This window comes from Lathamus discolor, chromosome 6 (assembly GCF_037157495.1).
Source record: "Lathamus discolor isolate bLatDis1 chromosome 6, bLatDis1.hap1, whole genome shotgun sequence".
Lineage (NCBI taxonomy): Eukaryota > Metazoa > Chordata > Aves > Psittaciformes > Psittacidae > Lathamus > Lathamus discolor.
In genome coordinates, this window is record NC_088889.1 from 58,381,090 (window position 1) to 58,402,199 (window position 21,110).

The 21,110-nt window shown below is 41.0% G+C and overlaps 1 protein-coding gene across 2 annotated transcripts; it reads right to left on the reverse strand.

Annotated features, from left to right (window-relative positions):
• Window positions 1-1,732: 1,732 nt before the first annotated feature.
• On the reverse strand, window positions 1,733-13,726 carry TMEM9B (TMEM9 domain family member B). Of its 2 annotated transcripts, XM_065682987.1 has the most exons (5): window positions 13,546-13,726; window positions 11,653-11,744; window positions 7,944-8,052; window positions 6,769-6,903; window positions 1,733-2,889 (listed from the first exon to the last, which is right to left on the reverse strand). In XM_065682987.1, exons 1-5 carry the CDS (start codon window positions 13,672-13,674, stop codon window positions 2,734-2,736), a joined length of 621 nt encoding a protein of 206 aa, XP_065539059.1. In that variant the 5' UTR covers window positions 13,675-13,726; the 3' UTR covers window positions 1,733-2,733. The 2 variants fall into 2 exon arrangements, with proteins under 2 accessions (XP_065539059.1, XP_065539060.1); XM_065682988.1 differs by lacking the exons at window positions 11,653-11,744; window positions 13,546-13,726 and adding an exon at window positions 11,032-11,129.
• Window positions 13,727-21,110: the final 7,384 nt, after the last annotated feature.

Sequence of the window (21,110 nt, forward strand, 5' to 3'; positions counted from 1 at the left end):
TAGTAGAAGTGATTTACAAAAACATTGATCTGTTGCTAGATACAGCAATACACAAGTCTCTTACCTGGATTATGTAGCTAGAGCCAATAACTGCTGCAATTTATAGTCAATTGACAACATGCAAAGTAGCTTACAGTTAGAGCTGCTCATTTCTGGTTTGGCTTTTCCAACCACACCACAGCTATGACGGCAACAAAACTTGGCAACAAGGGCTAAAAATTTTAAAACCGTATTGACCACCACCAGATTACAGGAATGTACTTTGTTTACTTCCTGTGTGTATTCTGTTACAGTGAACTAAAGCAGTGTTTTATTTTATTGGCATTTCATACTTTGCTGTCTGGATATAAACAATCGGTTTGAATTTAAGTATTTACATCAAGGCATAAGTAAACTAATTTTCATAGCTTCATTTCAAACACAGAAAAATCAGCATTTATTTAGAAGAAACTTGTAATGGATTTGTTTCCAGGTTAGAAGTGAGAATGCATATTAGTTAGCTTAATAGCTTCAAATTTAATCTTCATTATACCTATAATTTGGGGAAATTCCCTTAGTGTTAAGAAGTATAACACCATATAAAAAGTCCCTAATAAAGAATTTATGGAGGTTCTCAAGACAAGATTTGAAAACAGTGAGAAACCAGCACCAAGACAAATATTTCAAAGTTTTGCTTAAACTTGGAAACACAGTCTGGAGCAATCTATCTGTACAATCAAAGACAGGTATAGGTATATAGATGCAACATGTATCAGTATATAACTGTGCAACTGTACAGGTGCAAGGAAATAGGACACCCCACTTCAGAACTCCCACATTTTACGGAATTACCTGACATTTCAGACTATTTCATTATTTGACCTTTCTGTCACTCATACTAAAACCACACACACAAAAAAAACCAAACCAAACCAAACCAGTTTAGCTTAAACAGCTGGTCTACTACCAAGAGAGCTACATATACCCAGTTTTGTCTTCTTGGGACTGTCAGCCATCAAAGAAAGTATTCTGATTCAGCTGCCCTTGTGTGGGCTCACAGCAATGCTGCATTCTGCTTTCCATGTCAGCTTCAGAACTCATGAGAAAGGCAGTCACGAGGTAAACATTTACTAGAACTGGTAGAGGCATGTATTCAATACACAAGTTAGATTATTTTTCTTTTAGGGGACCCTATGTACATCAGTGTCAGAACAGATTATTAACTTACCAGCATGGGATGTTGAACACAGTAATTGAACCCAAGCCTGGATTTAAACCCTAAGATTAACTCAGTTTTTGGATGACTTCGGGGCTGACAAGGGAATAAAGCTCTGTATCTGCAAAGAGCTTCAGTCAATGCAAATGTTACTACAGGGCAACTGTGTTTCCACTCCAGCTGTGGCAGACCATGTGGACAGGTATAGCTGGTACAGTTTATTGCCCATGCTACTCTGTCCCACAGGCTATGGGCTAAGGAAGCCAAAACCGCACCTAACATACAGTACTTTCCCTTCCACACTGGAGCTGACAACTGAGCAAGACAATAATGTAACTACATATGCATAGCTAAATTTGAGTCAGGGATTAAAAACTTTTTTCAATTAGCAATTTGGTGAGCCCGTCCTTCCTTTGCCTAAGCACTGACCAAGCGGTATTTCTACTCTGATGCATTTTCAAAGAAGTGCTCTTACAGATGGATTTTACATGTAGGGTAATGAGAGGGAAAAAAAAGATGACATACAGATAGCGTACATCCAGTTTTCAAAAATCAGTTTTATCTTTAATTGTTACATTCCAAAGGGGATATATGAAAGTCATCTAGCAACCGTATACCTCTTGAGAGATAAGTACAGAATTACAGATACAAAAAATACACCTAACTCCCAAGATGACAGGTGCTAGAGAAAGCATGTGCCTTACACCATCAATCCAGACAAATGCAGGAAGTTTTTATAATAAATATTTCATCATATACTAACTCCTGAGACTTTACCCATGAAAAGAAAGGGAAAAGATCTTCTTTTTTTTGAAGAGATATCATACACATACAATATATTAAGCTATTAAAGCAAAATGGAACAAAATGCCAACACTGTCTTTATATGCACTGCATTTGAGTTTATCTACATCACAGTACGTTAAGTATGCAGCTTGAAGACTCAGTGTCCATTTAACTTTCACCTTAAATCTGCAAACATCACTTGACATAGAAGCATCTTGAAAGTACGAGTGCAAGGAACCAAATGAATACAGCCCATTAGGATTTCCTCCTCTGATATGAAAGATTCTACACTGCAAGATTCCGATTTCCCGTACCTAGCACAAGTCAGCAGAAAATCCAAGTATATTTACAAAAGGTCTTTACATAAAGTGATTAGTGATTTGCAAGTAATTACTGTGTTCCCAGGTACTTTTTAACCACATAAATAGTAGAGAGAAATATACAGTTAAAAACACCATAAATCACAACCGTAAATAAGGTACCACAGTGGCAACCCAAGATATCTCAAGGTTTATTTTCTTTTTTGTTAGTAAAAGCCATTTGAAAACGTAAAGATCTTAGCTTTTGGTTAATCTTTTAAAATTGCTTCCACTCCAGTACATTCCTTCAAAGTTCAAATACTTTAGTTTTTTTTTAAATCAATAACAAACCATTCAAGAAAACCCTTCTGAATTGGCAGGATCAGGAAGACATAAGTCAGCTCTTTCAATTAGTTCACTTTACTTCCCTGGAGTTATTTTACTGAGACACAATTAACTCAGCACAACATGACGGTCAAAGACGGATTTGCGTTGCTCTTGGACCTGTAGCTTCCAACGCTGCTGAGCATACTCCACTTTGTTCAACACATTGGCACGGCTTCGAGAACGAGCCAGCACATCATGTGCATTTGCAAAAGGCTGGTGATCCTGGAATAGCAAAAATCGTTAGTTTAGATCTCAACAATTCCACTGAGCAATTACGTTAGTCGTCTTTGTAGTTACATTCCAAAGGAGGTGGGGGTTATTTTGGTTTTGGTTTGTTTTTTTAAGTAAACAAGCTGTTTCAACAAGCTGCCAGTAATAATGACCCAGCAAGTTTTTGAATAGTTAGAACTGTACTGCAACTTCTCATCCAAAGGAACTTCCACAGGTTTCCCAAATAAACCAAACTTCATAGTACTGTCAAACACTTATCTGCTGCCCACAGACCTCACAGTGAGCTGCAACATCAGAACCACAGTCTTGCATCCATTAGCAGCTGGTGGGACAGAAGCCTAGAACAGACCCAGGAACCAGGAGTCTCCTGTTATTGTCCTGAATGCACTCCACTTGAAAGCTGAATTAGAGTCAGTTCTCTGCCAGCTCTTGGCCATTTACCATCAGGCAGTACAAGATGTTTATAAACAGCGTCTATATAAAACCAACACACTCTGATGTTTACCAAACTAAACCTATTGTACTGAGCTGTCTAAAAGCACAGTGTCAATACAGCTGTTTAAGTGACAGAGCTCAACAAATAACTGAGTGCTTGTTTAATATTTACTCTGTTTTCTAACAGTACCTGCAAAGCTTTGTTTTCTTATAGTAAATATAACCAGGTTATAAACAGTAAGAGTTAAAACTGAACTTACTTGGCTATCAAACTGTTTTGGACAAATGTCACATTGCTAAACCTATGTCAGAAAGTATCATATATACAATGCATAATGAAAAATAACATAACTATGTGCCATATTAAATAACTGACTTCTTTGCATGCCTACACTTTTTTCCCAGAACACTTTTGAATACATTTACATTAATGGAGACTTTATTTGTAAATAAATTTGTACTGTGCAGAGTACCTCAAAGATATTTCTTAGTAGCACAGAGATAATCATTAATGATACCCATTGAAGTGATGCCTACAAGTCCCAGAGCCACACATGAGCCTCACTGGGCTAAGAAACATGCTCACAGATAACAAGAGAGAATCCCTGACCCACAGAGCTATAGTCTCATAATAAAAATACACACAGTTGGATATACCTAGAACAGGCAGGTAACAGGTGGCAAATCATTTAATTCACAGGGAAACAAAATCATGATAGCAACACATTTCTGCCATAAAATAGATAGTAGGAGTGAAAGCACAGGACAAGCTACATGGTGCTGGCTTCCCTAATAAACAATAATCTCAGCTCAAAAGGCTAGGTCCTGTTGATTTCTATGTAGACAAGGGGATAAAAGAATTTAAGGGAAAAGAGGTCTGTGGAAGCAGCTTACATTCATTGGTTGCCACTGCCATTAATGGGCAATGAAAAAGAGCAAACATACTGGCTTGAAATCCAGCAACAAAATTGATGCACAGAAAGTGTGACAAAGATCAATACCCCAAGGACTTGCAAGAGGAAAGGCAAAGACGGGGATAAGTTATGAGGGTCCTTAAATTATTTCACTTTCACTGTCACAGAAGGAGAATAAACAGGAAAGGACCAACATAAACTAGAGCAAGGACTTGTGAAGTACTTTTTATTCTGAGCGCTACTGTAGATAAAAGCAATAGTGACTCCACTACTCACAGTAACAAGGGTCACAGTAACAGTTACAGTAAAACATAAAATTGGTTAAAATGGATCCAGATTTTAAGGTAAATTCATTCTGCAGTTAACCCGAGTTCTGCCACAGGATTCATTTCACTTTTCTACCTACTATCAGAAGATTCTAACCCGGATTTGGAGGTATTAATATAATTCACTTAAGGTATAAAATAAAGGTACACCATACAGTACAAATTCATGTTATTCAAGTAGTAATCTGCTCAATCTGCTGTAAGAATGCAGACAGAAAAAGGGTCATTCAAATCCCTCCTTTAAGAAAAACCCCAACAAACAAAAACAACACACCAACAAAACCAAAACCCCAGTATCCTCTTAGAAATGACGGGGGGGAAATCTTAAGATGTCAATACAAAGACATCCAGAATATGTCTCCATATAATATAATACATAAGGAATTGCAGAAATAGTGGGGCATAACAGCAATAGTATACCTCTGTTTAAAGAGCCTTCAACTTCAATGTTAGCTCAAACTTGGCTAACAATCCCACATTTCTGCTATGAAATCAAGGTAAACGAAGACACAGCTGATAAAAGCTATTATTATGCTTGATTTTGATTACTTAGTATGCTCCCTCAACAGAACAACACCTTTGTAAGTCAAAATGGCTAATGTGGCTACTCTTGATGAAAAATGGCAGAACTAAAGTATATGCTTTATTAGCATATACTCAGTTTATATTAACTCAGCATACGCTCAGTTTACTTAGCGGTGACGGTCGTCACTCCAAAACCAGAAACAACTTGGAGAAGCTGAGCTCAATTCACATGAAAACCTACAGATACACAGCATAACCTACCATAGCATTTACCAGTTTTGATACCTTCAGATCTATGAAGCCACGGAAACAACAGGCAATGAAAACTACAGGACATTTTAGAAGATTTTAAAAGTCTTGACATCATAACTTTGTTTCACCAAGAACAAATGTATTTTTCTCCTCCTATTAACTTCCTACTTATTTGAAGGAGCCATGAAAATATTATTAAAACTTTTATTAGCGTCTTACAACAAAATTTTTCGTCTTTCTGACTAGCTCTCATTTACTTCAACAGTAATAAAGTGCTCACGTCTGCTGGTTAAACAGACAGCAATCTTCCCATTTCATATGCTGGTTTTGGTTTCAAAAATTCTTTCTAAGGTTACACCACACCCAAAGCATACTTAATCAGTAAAAGCAGTGCTGCTCGAGGGCTCAGTACTGAAAGTACACTGATGCTGAAACTTCAGAACTGTTGTATCAGTTTGTGTGGTTCAGCACGGACACTTCATCACCAACCCAGATGCCGTTGTAGAAAACCTTCCTAATGGTACTTTATGGCAACACTCTCCCAGGCATGCAGATTCATCAGGTTCAGATGCACACAGATTCATTAGACACAAAGCCATAGTTCATATTTTTACACTACTCAAAGTCCCCCTTAAATACAAAATGACCTAGTCCTACCAACCAGTATTCCTTATCCACACTGACCAGTTACTCAAGTGTTTCCATCTTTCCAACATGGTTTCATATGGTCCCATAACCCTTTCTTGTTACGACTGAAGACAATTTTGTTCCATTTTTATTAGAAGTCAAAAACACTGTGTTGGAAATTAGGAAGGACAGTAATGACAGGAAACTAAGTCATTAATGGACTGCTTCCCTTTTCCTGCCCCAGAAAGGTTGCTCTGATCTGTTGGAATATACTGTCACATTGTGGTTCCTAGCAGTAACACTAAGACACTATTTCAGCATCAGTCACTATTTTACTTCATTATAATAATTTCTTCTTAAATTTCAGCATGAACAAATTCAAACTGGATCAATAGCAGGTGCAATCCTTCTACCTTCTTTTATAGAGAGAAATCTAAGCCATAAGCAACCTGCATAAATGCAATCACTAGCATGACTGCATGGACCAGTAATACTTAAGCAGTTGTACTTCCTACATAGCTTACCTCCATTCCTACTCTGCTTTTTCTCTGAGAAAATAATCTGTGTCTAGAGTTGGGATAACTGATGGAGTCCTAATCTTACCACTTTTTAGGCCAGTGAAAAATGAAAGAGTGGCTTCACAGAAGTCATCACACAGCCTTCTTTTCCTCTCCCTCCAGGAAAACCATTTACACTGCTTGCACAAAAAAAGCTGCTCATCCCAAGTATTTGTTTAACAACTAACCACCCCAATGTTTATGTTAAGTACACAAGCACTCTGGTGAACTCACCCCAATATCTTCATCACTTTGTATGAGCTGTGAATGTCCAAAGAGACGTCTCTTCAGTATAGGTTCCACCAGTGTAAGGTATACCATGTACAGAAGAAGTAGGCCCAAAATAGACAGGTATATGATGATTGTAACCTACACAACACAAGCACAGTTTATGTCAGAATTGTGACATTCCCCTCACCATCTCTCAGCAGGAAGCAAGGACCAAAAGTACATGCAAAGCTTGCGATGAGCCTGTTGGTTTTGGTAGTGTCACCAGATGACTTAAAACCCACGAATGGAGAAAAAACACCAAACTATGACCTGACATTAAAAGAGTCTGGGGCAGACAAATTATGGCTTGAAACCGTTTCTCTTAGTGAGGCCTTGCTACAAATCTTACGATATTATGCCATCCCCTCTTAAAACAACCTGGTATTATAAATCTCACCTCAACAACACAACTGTTCAGTTTAGCCATTAAACTGGGATGACAAATTTGGGGGTTCCTGCATGTTCTCCATTCTCTAGCATAGATCTGCATTCAAACATTCACTAAGAAAAATGGGAAGGTAAAAATAACTAACAGATTTCTACAAGACCAAAAATAGGAGCCTGTGTTACAAAAGAAAAGATGGACTGCACAGTCTATTCACACCAGCTTAGGGCTCAATGGCTCCAACAGGACAAAAATATATATTTGCTATATAATATAAGAATAGAATATATATATAAGATATATAAGATATATAAGATATATAAAATATAAGAATACAGAAGCCAGTTAGGGCAAACACTAACAATTTTGCTTTTTTTAGTTTGCCAATGTACACAGAAAATTTACAGTAAGCAAGTGAGACAGCTGAATAATGAGAGGCCTTCCAAAAATAACGAAAACAAAGTCCAAAGCTTGAAAAATATGGCCTAGAGCACTCTGACTTTCAGCAAGGTATAAAACCTAATCTCAAAAATGGGAATCTTCAATAAAGGATCTCATGCCCACTCTTTCAGCCACAGCTTGATGCTGTTGTTACTACTCAAGATAATTTGTGAGCAACCATAATGAATAAAGGTCACACCTTAGGGCGCTTTAGAAACGTTTTCCCTTTAAGAAGAGTATTTATCTAAAAGACAGACATATTCATTAATTGGTTGAAGTATTTAATTTATGCCAACAAAATTACATCATTTACCTTAATTGTGACAGAGCTTCTCTCTTCATATTTGCATTCACAACGTAAACAGTATGCTTCTACATCAGGTCCTGGGACAGGCATAGGCTCAACCACATGAAGACAGTCACTGAAGATAGACAGAAGTGCCAGTTTTGAGCTGGTTTTAGCTAACCTGTTCTACGATGCATGCAGACCCCAGCTGAAGGAGCAGAGAAGCCACCTCTGCTTAAGGTTAGCTGTTCTAAATTACAGGCACTCAAGATTTAAAATAAACAAATAAATCACTAGTCCAAAATTATTCTACTTAAACAAAAAATTCAGATATTGACAATCTGCTAAACAAGTTTTAAGACCTTTCTAACTACAATGCTTTCATTTTTCAGTGAAAGCTTTAAAGCTGTTAGCATAAGAAGTCCAACAATTTGAATCCCAGCCTCAATGCATCGTTTGACACTGTCATCATAGACGAAAGTAAATTCCAACTACACAATTCTTTATTCATCATACTCAAAGAGCCTTATTCTACCATTCCAGTATACAAAGAGAGATTAACCTCTCTTTGGTGTTCATGAATAGAAGTTCTCTTTTCTTGCCATTACAAGTTACAGGCATTGAAGAAAAAATAAATAAATAAATAAAAGTCGGATGGGCTGTTTCTCTAAGCAACAACATAGTGAATAAATACCATTCCGTTTTCAGCAATGGATGCAGATGTGAAAGCACAATGCCGCTTAAAAGATTATAAATGTAAGTCAGTCCTGTGGCAAAACGCATGGTTGACAATCGTACGGGCACTCTATATCATAGCACTGAAGTCTAGCTACCAAGAGACAACTGCTCTCACCAATAACTTATGTAATTTTGGTCTTTTTGCTGACCCAAGTTGGTTGTTCAGAGTTCATACCCCGGAGCTCCTGCAGAGCACCAAGAGAACAAAAATCATGTTTCGCCTTTATCCTGGTTAATTCAGTATTAGCACAGTCAAAACCAGGTAATGAAACAAAATCCCTGAAAGGGCAGCAGCAGTTTAGGATTCAGCACTCTTCTAGACTAGATTACAATACACGGCCAGCCACCAACTCATCTCTTCTATTTTCTTAGTATTTCTTCTTCATAACTAGAACTATTTAGTGTAAAGTCACAGTCTCTGGAGTAGAGTGGAAGGCTTGTTTTCCCCATTTATTTGAAAGTAAAATTACATTCTCTGTGGAGGAGTGCAGCATTCAAACTTCAAAATCAAAAATACATGCAAATTATAATCTATACAGTTTCTGTTCATATGATTGAAAGCTTGCATCAATATGCTGCACAGGTACAGTAAAATGCTTGTGTGTAGCTAATAATTAATACCAGCATTTTTTTTTCCTCCAGTTTAGTGTTTCAAGTTGCTAGGAAGCACAGGATCCATCAGAACCTTAGAATTTTGATGATGTGTTTCTTTGGACTGCAATTCTATGGCAATTTTAAAGGAAAACATGGAAAAAGCTGATCCCTTTCTAATAGGTTTTCTCACTTAACTGCCTCTACATTATCACGTTCTCTCTTGCACCCGCAGTAACAGCACCAAGGAAGCAGTTCTTCCAAGGCAAGCTAGGCTAGTCAGAAGGGCAGCTTCTGCACAGACAGATTTCCAGTTCATTCAGATTGTAGACAGGGTGTCCACCCTCCTGCACGCCCATGACTAATACTGAAGTTGGCCTCTATATACAGCAATATATTCGAAGTATAACAAACACCAGCACTTTTTAAGTGGGTTCTTTACCCTTTAGGTGCTTATGCATCACTATGCTTGCTAGTGCACTGTCCATCAGGATGGGACTGCCTGAAATAGTTGCAAACTCCAGAAGCATGAACAGCTTTTACTGGTGTCAAATCACCACAGCCCATACTGCTGTTAGCATAAGGCACTGTTTGCCAGTCTGAAGACAAAGAACTCACCACTCCAAGTGAAAGAACTAGAGCATCTAAATAAGAGCATCTTGATGTACATTACAGGTTCAACTTCAAAAATTAAATTTTCATTTTATGTCTGGACAAGCCAGCAGTAAGTGGTCATTATACTGTACATAATTCATAAAGAGACTAAACATTGATCTGGCTCATCTCACAGGTAACTGGTCTAATACCTAAAGGACGGTGCACATCAACCAGTTCTATTCAATAAGTTACTTGCAGTGATGCATAAGCCAAAATAGGGCACTAAATTTGTCAATTTTATTGCATATAAGCTAGCAATCAAGCCTTTAGAAGTGGCAAGAAGACATGTCAAACAGAAGATCAAAGCCATAAAATGTTCCCCATGTAAGAAATTATCTCAACAAAACAAGATGTAAGATTGGAAAAACAATTTTTGAGATACTATATCCATCAGGATCTCTCACAAGAATTTTAGTCAAGCCTTGAAAGATAATTTCTCCTTCAATCCATACCAATATTGATTTAAAGGAAAACAGGGTCTTTTCTGCTAGTAAGGCACATACTACACAGTACCCACTAGAAAAAAATAAAAATCCATTTTCATTTGCAGACTGGTAATGCACAATAAAACCAGTGATACTAATACTCTGAAATGTCTGCTGCAGCTGGAATTCTCCCAGAATGCTTCACTGCTGCAACTTAATTTATCACAGTAGAAGTAATATGGTTAAGTTAATCATGTGGAACAAAAACAGTAATTTTGACTGGACAGTATATTTTATGTTTATTGGTTTAGATTGAAATATACAGTGTTACTCCTCACAGTTCTCCTGTAACTAATTTAATAAATCACGGCACAGCACTACACATATCCGTATTACTAATGTTATTCCTATAATTATTTTTGTGGGCCTCTCCAGGGCATGAATTTTTTATAATCAAGACGCCAATCTGCTGCTACTTGTCAGACTGAAAAGTCTTTTATGAATTCTGAATGTAACTGCAGAAGAGTCAGTATGTCCAGAAGTATGTCACATTTTTACAGGCTGACCCAAGAATCTCTGGGCACTTCCAACATCAATGCAAGTCTACAACATGATGCTGTATTTGTATGATTTACACAGACAATGACACTCAAGGTAAAATTACACAAGGGAACTATCCCAATGTAACAAATCACTGTCATCACCTTTTCTTCTCCAGCCCCTCATCCCTGGCCATGCACATCAGTCCTCAGCTTGGAGTCCAACAAATGCTATAGCTGGCCTAAACAATATAATAGAGCATACTGCTGGGGCACAGAGATGTAAGACCTCTCTCTAAAAAAAAAAAAAAAAAGTGTTGTTAGATGGCTCAGGCCATGTCATATAACTGCACTCTGTGGCTGCAACTCCAAGAAACAGAAACCTCCAGAAACAAGTCTCTAAATTCTAGTATTCATTTCAAGAGTGGAGAAAGAGGAGACAGTACTCCCGAGCCCTAGTTCCATGGCCGTGCTCCCTTGCCTTTGTGCCATTTCAAATCGCTGAATTCAAATTACAGCACCCACTTCCCTTTTTCTAATTTCAAGTCTAAACAAATAACTAAACATGGAAGCAAGCAAACAAAAACAGAAGACAGGGCAAAAACTCCACATTTCAAGCCTGGTCCCTTCCTAGAGCTGGATTCTGAAGTACTTAAAAGTTTCAGTAACTTATGAAAGAGATACCATTTCTCCTGGTACTACTATAGGAGACTCACATATAATCACTATGGTACCAGTCTTTTACCAATAAGACTCATTATAATTTTTTATGCCACATACACTCACCAGTCTTTCTGTGAAACATTTTTGTTGTAAATATGGCCCGAATGGTCTTTGTAAGGAGGGCAGATGCATTTACATCGGACATCCTCAGAATTCTGTAGAGTAAACAACATGCTTAGAACAAATTATCATCAGTAACTTTAACAGGATATAGAAAGCACTCCTTACATAATATCTGAAATATTTAACACAACCTACTTGCAAGTATCCTTGAATAGTCTTACTCAGGATCTCCTTCAAGTTTAAGAACAAAATTACTTCAAAATTACTAAGCATGCAAAGCAACTTGTCAAGTAACGCTATTGTTTTAGATAGCAAATGCATTCTTCACAAAAACAAACCCTGGAGTTTAAGCTTGTTCTTCTTTTCAAGAAAAACAACATTCAGAAGCAACTATGTTGATATACTTAACTATTCAACTTATGAGGACAGCTGTATAACAGACACAGTGACGAGCTTAAAATTAATGAAAGAATATTAACCCCAAATGGAGGTTAGCAAAGGAATCTCTGCAGGTAACTCTGTCCTACCTGGCCACAAGAGAAATAACCCTGTAAGAAAAACTACTAGAGGGATTAGTACAACCTACAGTCCTTGTCTCAAACAGCAGCAGGATATTGTGAGGTAGAGAAAGCAAGTACAAAACTGGAATTCAAAACAAGGGCATAGTAAGTGTGCAAAATTACAGAAACCTGTATAAGCAAGTTTTAGAGAAACAAATTAACACCTGCAGAAGTAATAGGCACTGCAGAAAGAAGTGAGGAGAATTAACTGTTATGAAGAGTGAGAAAGAAGTAGCACCCAAAATTAGTATTTGGATCAGTACTGGGAAAATTGAACTTCAGGAAAAGATCACTTTGTGTAGTATATTAAAAGAATTCTTTTCTTCCCCAAATTTCACAGGAACAAAAAACCCTATGGAAAGAACAGAGGTGTCCAGCAACGGGCTATGAATGAAAGCATCCTCAAATACATTCCAAGTCAGAGTAACATATATGAGTAAATAATAGAGGATAAATGTGGCTTATCTAAAATACCAGCTACTTTCTTACAGCCTTACAAAATAACATCTCAAGAAGTATTGGTCGGTTGGAAAACCTTTCTCCACACTGAGCAATCAAGTCAGTGTGACACTAAGCGGGCACAGGTCAGTTGGAAAACCTTGGCTACACTATACACCAAGTCACTTCTGTTCTCTCCACAGAAAACCCCAAGAGCTGATTATTATTAAACAGGAGAGTGTTCAGACATGCAGGTACTTTGACAACAGGAAAGACTTATTAGGAGACACGAAGTTCTCCGTCAGTCACAGAGTCACTAAGGTTACAGTCCCAAATATTAACCCAGAAGGACCAACAGCAGAGCGTCTGGGGGCACTCAACCCGGGCAAGGCAGCAGGAGCCGACAGAGCCGCCGCAGGCCCGGTGAGAAGAGCTCGTTCAGACCGCGGAGCTCCGAGCTGCCGAGGCGAGACATGGGGCTGACCCCGACCCCAGCCCGGCAACCACAAATGCTGCAGCTTCACCTCCAGCGAGGCCCTTCCCGTGAATACGCGGCCGTCGGTTGTAGTTTTGGTGACGGCTGCTCCGGGAACCACGTCAAAACTACATAAACTGGTACAGCCTTACACGACTGCCGCAGACAAGGGCGACACCGGGCAGCCCGGGCCCGCTCCCCCGCCTGCCCCACTGAAAGCGCGGAGTCCCTAGCGGGCGGCTGCCCGGCAGAAACCGCCAGGCCCAGCCTCCACCTACAGCAGGCCGAAGCGGCAGAGACGTGCGGATGGAACGACAGGGCGACACGGAGAGACCGGCGGGGCGGAAGAGGGAAGGCCCCGGTACCGGGAAGAGGGGGCGGGGAATATCACCGTGACCCGTTCCCGGCCGCGCCGCTCACCTTTGCCTCGGCGCCCAGCCCCGCCAGCGCAGCCAGCACCATCAGCCAGCAGAGGCCAGCCCAGGCCCTGCCGCAGGCCGCCATGTCGAACCCCGACCACTTATCGCTGCCGCGCCGCCAGCCCCACATCGCCCGCCGCCATCACTTCCGCCTTCCGCCGGCCTCACGTGAGGCGGCGCTCGGCTGCGCTGCCGGCCTCCGCAGGAACGGTGGCGCCGCGGGATGGTTCCGGGGCGAGAGCCCGGGTTCCGCTCCGCCGCCGGGCCCGGCGTCTCCGCAGCGCGTTCACTGCCGCGCCCCGCGGGGCCCAGCCGGTGAGCCCCTCCAAGTGGTACAACGCGTTGCTTGCAAGAGTAAGCGGAGGAGCCTTTTACAGTGTTTCCTCACTCGCCGTGGGGTGGTTTTCCAGAAGAAAGCATTGAAATGGGTTAAAATCGAGAAGTGGCAATAATTAGCACTCTAAATGGAACGTTCATGTTGAGATGATCTAGTTTTTCCATAACTGAACATGCAAGAGCAATTTATATAAATCTTAATACATTTTATAGACAGCTGTTTGAGAAGACATCACTAAAATCCATCAATGTGCCCTATCTATAGTGTGGTTGTTAATTGTCGCCACCCAAGAGCAGTATTGGCCTTCTTTCAGAGGGCAGCCAGTGGTGATGAGCAGCATTTCCACTGTAGTCCCTTGAGGCCTGCAGACCAAGCAGTTTACAAACCTCCTAGACTTGGGGAGGAACCCAGGGAAGTTTTGTCCTGTTCTTCGTAGAAAGAAGTTCTTCCCTGTGAGGGTGCTGAGGCCCTGGCACAGGGTGCCCAGGGAAGCTGTAGCTGCCCCATCGCTGGCGGTGTTCAGGGCCAGGTAGAGTGGGGCTTGGAGCAACCTGGTCTAGAGGAAGGTGTCCCTGCCCGGGGGTCAGAACTAGATGAGCTTTGCGGTTCTTTCCAGCTCAAACCATTCTGTGAACCCCAAACCCACCTGTTGGTGCTGGGGCTGGATCCAGTATGACCCTGGCACAGCAGCCACGGTCGAGCAAGTGCTTGAGCCCAACCAGGGAAACCACTCAGGGTTATTTCAGCTTCTCTGACACACAGAGAAGCTGCAGGCTGTGGGACTCAGCCCATTTATTCCCTCTCCTCTCTTTTATATGATGTGTCTTCCTTATACCAATTTTCTGTCCTAAACGGCTATGTAACAGCTCTGTACATCATCAAAATCTGCTCTGTTCCTTCTCTGCTTCCCCAGCCACCAGTTAGTGTCTGTGATTTCACAGGAATGAAATTAATCCTTTAGCTATAGTATACTTTTCAACTGTGCTATTATACTTTGTTTTAATAGTTGTGTAATACTAGCACCGCATCAGGCGTCTCAGTAAAGGAGTCTGAGTTACTATGGAAACACAAAACACCTTTATTTAAAATTCAGGGGAAATTGCCAGCAGAGTATAATGAGCGTACATCAGGTTTCAGCCTTAGCCAAACAATTTGTCTGTTTAATGACTGTATCTGCAGTGGAAGTGTTCTGAAGCGTGAAGGTGGCTCTGTGTCTCCCTCACCACCCACACTCATAGTCTGCGATGGGTGAGGTGACTGCCGAGTTGAAAAACATGCTGAATCCTTGGAAAAACATGGATAGAGTTTTGAGCTGAAGTAAACAATGTGCAGTTTCAGAGGCACTGCTGCGTTTGGAAGAGCTCGTGGTAGAAAAGGTTTTCTACTAGCCTAATAGACTAATCTTCTAACAGTCTCAAAGAGCTCTAGTAGACAGGTAATAACTGCACGGTTTTTAGATGGTTGGAATGGCCTGTGGGACCTTCAGGGCCAGTCTTGGAGCTTCCTCAAATCCAAGGACACCAAAAAAAGAAATGCGAGCTTGTGAGCCACAAGCTCTTGGTGCTGCAAGCTAGAGGCAAAGATTATATAAGATATACTTATATTATATGGATATAAGGAGGAAATTTGGATATAAGGAGGAAATTCTTTCCTGTTAGGGTGATGAGACACTGGAATCGATTGCCCAGGGAGGTTGTGAGTGCTCCATCCCTGGCGGTGTTCAAGGCCAGGTTGGATGAAGCCTTGTGTGGGATGGTTTAGTGTGAGGTGTCCCTGCCTATGGCAGGGGGGTTGGAACTAGATGATCTTGAGGTCCTTTCCAACCCTAACTATTCTATGATTCTATGATTCTATGATTACTCTTTCTCACAGATGAGTTCATTCTTCCTGTGGGAAACACTAAGCAATGATTTAGTAATCAGAACTGCTGGATGAATTATTAAAAAAAGAAAGATACTGGAAGTTTTTATCCTTTGGGGGTTTGGTTTTTGTTGTATGGGGTTTTTTAAATGTATTTGTCAGCACAACAGTATCAGAAGCATTCCTGTTAAAGTACAGTTTAAAAAACAGAAGTTTAAAACATGTAAAGAGAGAATGATTTTAAGAAAAAGGATGATTAAATGATTGCTCTGAGCATCACTGCTCTTGAGCTAGCTAATCTGCCAAAAAGGCTGAAGATTGGTTTTATCTTCAAGAGAGCTCTCAAAGGTTTATCTATATATCTGTGGAGTTCAAGCCTTAGTAGCATGCAAGCTGCTCCCTGCACTGTGAACTCAGTCCTTATTGCATCAACTGTCTTCAAATTAGTGGAGCTGAGCTCCTACACTTTAATGACAAGATTTGTTTTGAGTTGCAGCTATGTGCTGCCTCTCTAAGCTAAACCCTGTGCTTTGCTATCATGCACCATAAAAAGTCAGCTTTTTACAGTTTTGTAGCTGCCATCATGTATGTCTCCATCATCAAGGCCCACACACCTGGCCCCTCCCGAGAGCTGCTGGCAGTGCCTTTGATCATTCAAAGGCCCTGCCTGTGAGACTCTGGGGAGGGGGCAATCCTGCTCCCACCCTGGCCACAGAGGGGGCGAGCTATGGGGAGCAGCAAATCCCCCTGGGTCTTTGGGGCACAGCCGGAGCAGGGAGCAAAAGACAAGACTGCAAAAAGACAGAGCACAGGCAGATCATCCATAGGTGTTGGTGGGGGAGAGCCACCCCAGGGGCTTATCTTTTCTGTTCAGTCATCTAAGGAATAATAGCTTATTAAGAGCTTTATATTTTGAGGCACTGTATGTGCAAAGCAGGCTTCTGCTTTTCCTTTCCTGCTGCAGGAGCCTTCCCAGCGTCACATCATCTCTGTAGCCAGCCATTCAATAAGCTGTATCTCTGTTCCTCCTTACTGTGCTGCACTGATTCCCATGTGTATAAGAGTATTTTAAAACCTTTTCACTGTAAAGTAACTTTATGCACTAAGTGGTAATCACATTGGACTCTACTGCGCTGTGTAAAAAAATTTGTATAGGGTTGCCATGTAGGTTTGCACTCTGCATCTGAACAGGCATTCATTGTCATGGGGTGGATATTCCTTAGAGCAGGTAGGGTAGATGGTATTTACCATAATTTTAATCATCTGCATTATGATTATTTTTTACTAATGCAAATTACCATATTTTTATGTCAGTTCAGCCTATTCACATACAGAACTCGCCTTCTTCCCTTCCTTTTCTCAGATGAGAAAATCTTTTCATTATCGACAATCATATAGAAGAAAAATCTGAAGGGATTATGTAAATAAGTGATTGAATCAGCATTTCTGCAGTCATTGCCAACATGAAAGCAATGTGACATTTGCACAGAAAGAAAAACAAAGTAAATACAGATTTTCTTTTGTCTATTCCCTATGTTCAGTTAAAAAAATTAAATTATGGCAGCACTTGTTATTAGAGCAGTCTTTACTTAGCAGAGAAGTGTGGGAAGCAATTAATTACAATGTCAATTGCTCTAGGCTAATGAGAAATTCACCTTTCAGCAGATCAGTCATCAGCATCCGTTTGAATATGTTCTGTTGCTGGTACTGCATCCCTTAAAATAAACAGCACAATTTTGCCTCATGGGTTTGTGTTTTGGGCCAAACACCCAGTGGCTCTGTTCAGGTCTAGCTTATATTCTGGCCTCATGGTCTCTGGAGAACAGAAAGAGAAATCGATGCCAGCGGGGTGGATGGGGTGCAAGGTTTACAATAAAAGCAAGCTTTCCATATATAGTTCATCTCAGAGACCCATTACATTACTGTAATGCAATGTAATGGCTGGTGGCTTCCTTCCATAACCGAGGCATCATTTTGCAATCTGCTGTTAGAAGTTACGTAAAGCCTTTCACAACAGGAATGTATGCATATGGAAAGGACAAGCCAGACAAACTGTTTACCTCTGTATTTCTATATTTGTATTGATATTTATGATACAAAGCAAATGGAGGGAAGTGCTGAAAGAGCACGGCATTTATTTTATCTTTCTGTCTCAGTGAATCCACTCTTGACTTTTCTGCAGGCTGTACGAGTTCAAGGTCCCTCTCTGCTAATGCAAGGTCAGCTGGTACTCTGGTATAGTGGAGCACTTCGCTCCCATTTCACGTAGGGAGTATGCTGTGTTCTGCATATGGTGTCAGTTAGTGACATATGTCAGGCTCTTATCAATGCAATTCCTGGTGCATGTCCCTTCAGCAAAGGAAACAGACTGCAGTCACAAGGAACAGCAGCTTGTAGGTGAGAAGGGGGCTTCAGCTGGTTAAGCACTGTCTGTAGGTCCACAACTCAGACTTCGTTCCTTTCAGCATGAAGAACAGCTTCGGCATTTGTTTATTCAATCCAAAATTTATTAAGAGCCTTTGGTAGGCCTGACCTGGCATGAACTTGGGCACCCTGCATGCCTTGCCCATGGGGGAGACAAGGTCAGTGCTGCTCCACACGCATTGTCTTGTACTCTCTCTTCTTCTCCTGAGGAGAGCTTTTGCCAGAAGCACATTTGCATGGAGGCAACCATGCCCAAAAATGAACCACAGTTTCTTCCCCATGCAGAGTAATCCACTGGGATTACTCTAATAAATATGTGCTCCCTGTTTTAAAGTCAAAAAGGTTAGCACTAAACATAAAGTCACTATGAATCCGGAAAATACTCAACTTGGTGCCAGAGATTTCATTCCAATCTTTGCTGCAACTTGCATGGAAACACCATAGCCGGTGAGAGATATGTGAAAGACAAGGCAAGGCTATGATTATGATAGAGCTACAGGCCTTTTATAACAATTTATCATTACTTTTCTCAAGCTTGTTGCTAAGAGGAGCTTTAATCAATAACCTCAACAAATAAACTAGGAACCCTCCATGTGTTGGGTCTGTTCTCTTCCCTTGCCTGCTATTTTGGTCTGTTTTCCAAAGTACACATCAAGCGAGTCCTGGATGGATGTGGGCCCCTCATTCACACTTCGGTGTCAATAGGAAATGAGGAACATAGACTCAGCATCTTGCTGGCCTGGGTCAGCAGCAGTAATGTGGTTGTGCTGCAGATGCCTGCTTTAATTAAGAGCTCTTTGTCAGCAGACCTGGGCAAGACAAAATGAAAGCTTGGAGGCAATGAATTGAGTTTTTCACTTTCGACCTTTTTTCAGTTAGCATTTTCAACCTTTCTCAGATCTGGGGTTACCTACTGCATTTGATCATACTGTCACTGGTCTCTGTGAAGTACCATTAACAATATTCTTTATTTGTTTTAGATACATCATTCCTTATAACTGCACAGGCAGGGGTTTTGATGTTCTTATTCAGGTTTTTCTTATAAACATAAAAGAAAATTTGAGTAATTCCACATATATAGACCTGTACAGAGGAGATAAGTTGCATTCAAAGACAGCATTGCGCAAAGGGAGTCAGATACTTCAGATGACCACAAATATTGACATTATGTCAATATTTTGTATTCTTAGCTTGTACGCTATGGGCATGTACACATGAGGCTCTACCCTTTGCCTTCTGCTATGGAATCATTATGGATGCCAAATTCATAGCCTGTCAAAATGTGCACAGACAGTGAAAATCAAGTGAAATAATCTAAGTAAACAGGGCCCCCAGTAACTGCTTTCTAACACAGCCTTATTTCAGAGGGCTCTTAAAAGAAACTGTAGTTCCAGCAGGTATTTTTCATGTCAGCCCTTTCACTCTGACATCTGTGCCTAGACACTCAGTTGGTGTAAAGTCTTGCTCCATTCAGATCAGAAGAAGTGATGCCACATTCATGCATAGGGAGGTTCTGGCCGTTGTGTTTCATTCAGATTGAACCTCTAATAGAGACAACATAGTAGCTGGCTCTCCTCATGCTGCAGAAGAGCATTGATTTTGTGCGACTACATAGCCAGAGTTTATGCGGAAGACGCAACATGGAGGATGCCCTACTTGCTCTGTTCCCATGACAACACCCTGCAAAGCAGCTCCCTGCAAGCTTCCCCGTGACTGCCTGATCACATCTGACAGCCCTACCCAGGCTGCAGAGTTCAACCCCAGACGATGCTTCTTCCTTCAATTAACAAGAAGTGTTTTGTAAGGAAAGAAAGGTCTATTTGAAATAGTGATGTTTGGATTGTTAGAACAGGGAGTAGTAAGCTCTCCACCACCCAAACACTGGGGAGATGATGGCAGAGTTTTGTTTCCCATTTTATACTGCACACTGCTGCTCAGTAATATAATTTGGGATGACTTTTGGTTTTGCTCTGGGGGCTATATTTGTTTTCATTGGTGCTGGGTACAATGCGCCTGATTCTCCATGTATGCTGAAACGAATTAAAATATAACAGCACTTCAAGTAACTCCTCCTCTCATGTAATAGAAGTCAAGGAGTTGTTCAGACTAATTATTGTGGAGAAGAAGATCTGCTTTTGTTGGGAGTGAGCCTTATCCTGCCCATCTTCCAAAAGCTGTATGCCTCCTGGGAGCACCTCAAGAGCGAGGCCTTCACAAGGGCCAAATACAGATCAGTCAAACCAGCAGCTATCCAGGCACAGGTCTTCAGAGCTGATGCTTTTGGCTGTATAGATAAGAAATGTGGAGCATAAAGACGAATTCAGGACATTGAAGCTTGATGGCAGTGGTGGAAAGTAAGCTTAGTTTTCCTGCCTGCCAGACCAGTGCTATAGTGAGTCAGAGGGTGGTAGTCTTTGTCTTCTTTTTAAGTTAAAAATATTTTAAAACGTTTTTCCAACACAGATTCTAAGTTTGTTTTGCTTTTTATATGAAGACCAAGAACTCAGTTTGTGGCTTTGGCTCTATCACTCCCAGTTACTCCGTACATGCCTCAACAAGTGCATGTTGTCATCTGGATAGGAGGGAATCAAACTTAGACCCGATATAACCAAGAAAGTGCTGGGATATAAGTGGGACTCACGAAAGGGCTAGAGCCCACAAAGGGGCTTCTCCAAGCCTGCCCAACTGAGAGGAACTTGCAGCTGGATTCTGTCAGAGTTATCCCCTTTCTGGCAGCGAACACTCCTGGGGGCTGGCAAGTGCTGTGTCCTGGCACAGTCATGGCCATACTGAGGTGTGAGCAATGGCTGACTTACCACCTCTGATGTTCTGGGCCTGCAAGTGCCCATGAGAGGGCATCATGGCTGCAAAGGCGAACCAGATTCTGTGCACACTTCCTCCAACAGCAGTCCTCTAAGCATCCCTCACCTCATACCTCTGTGTGC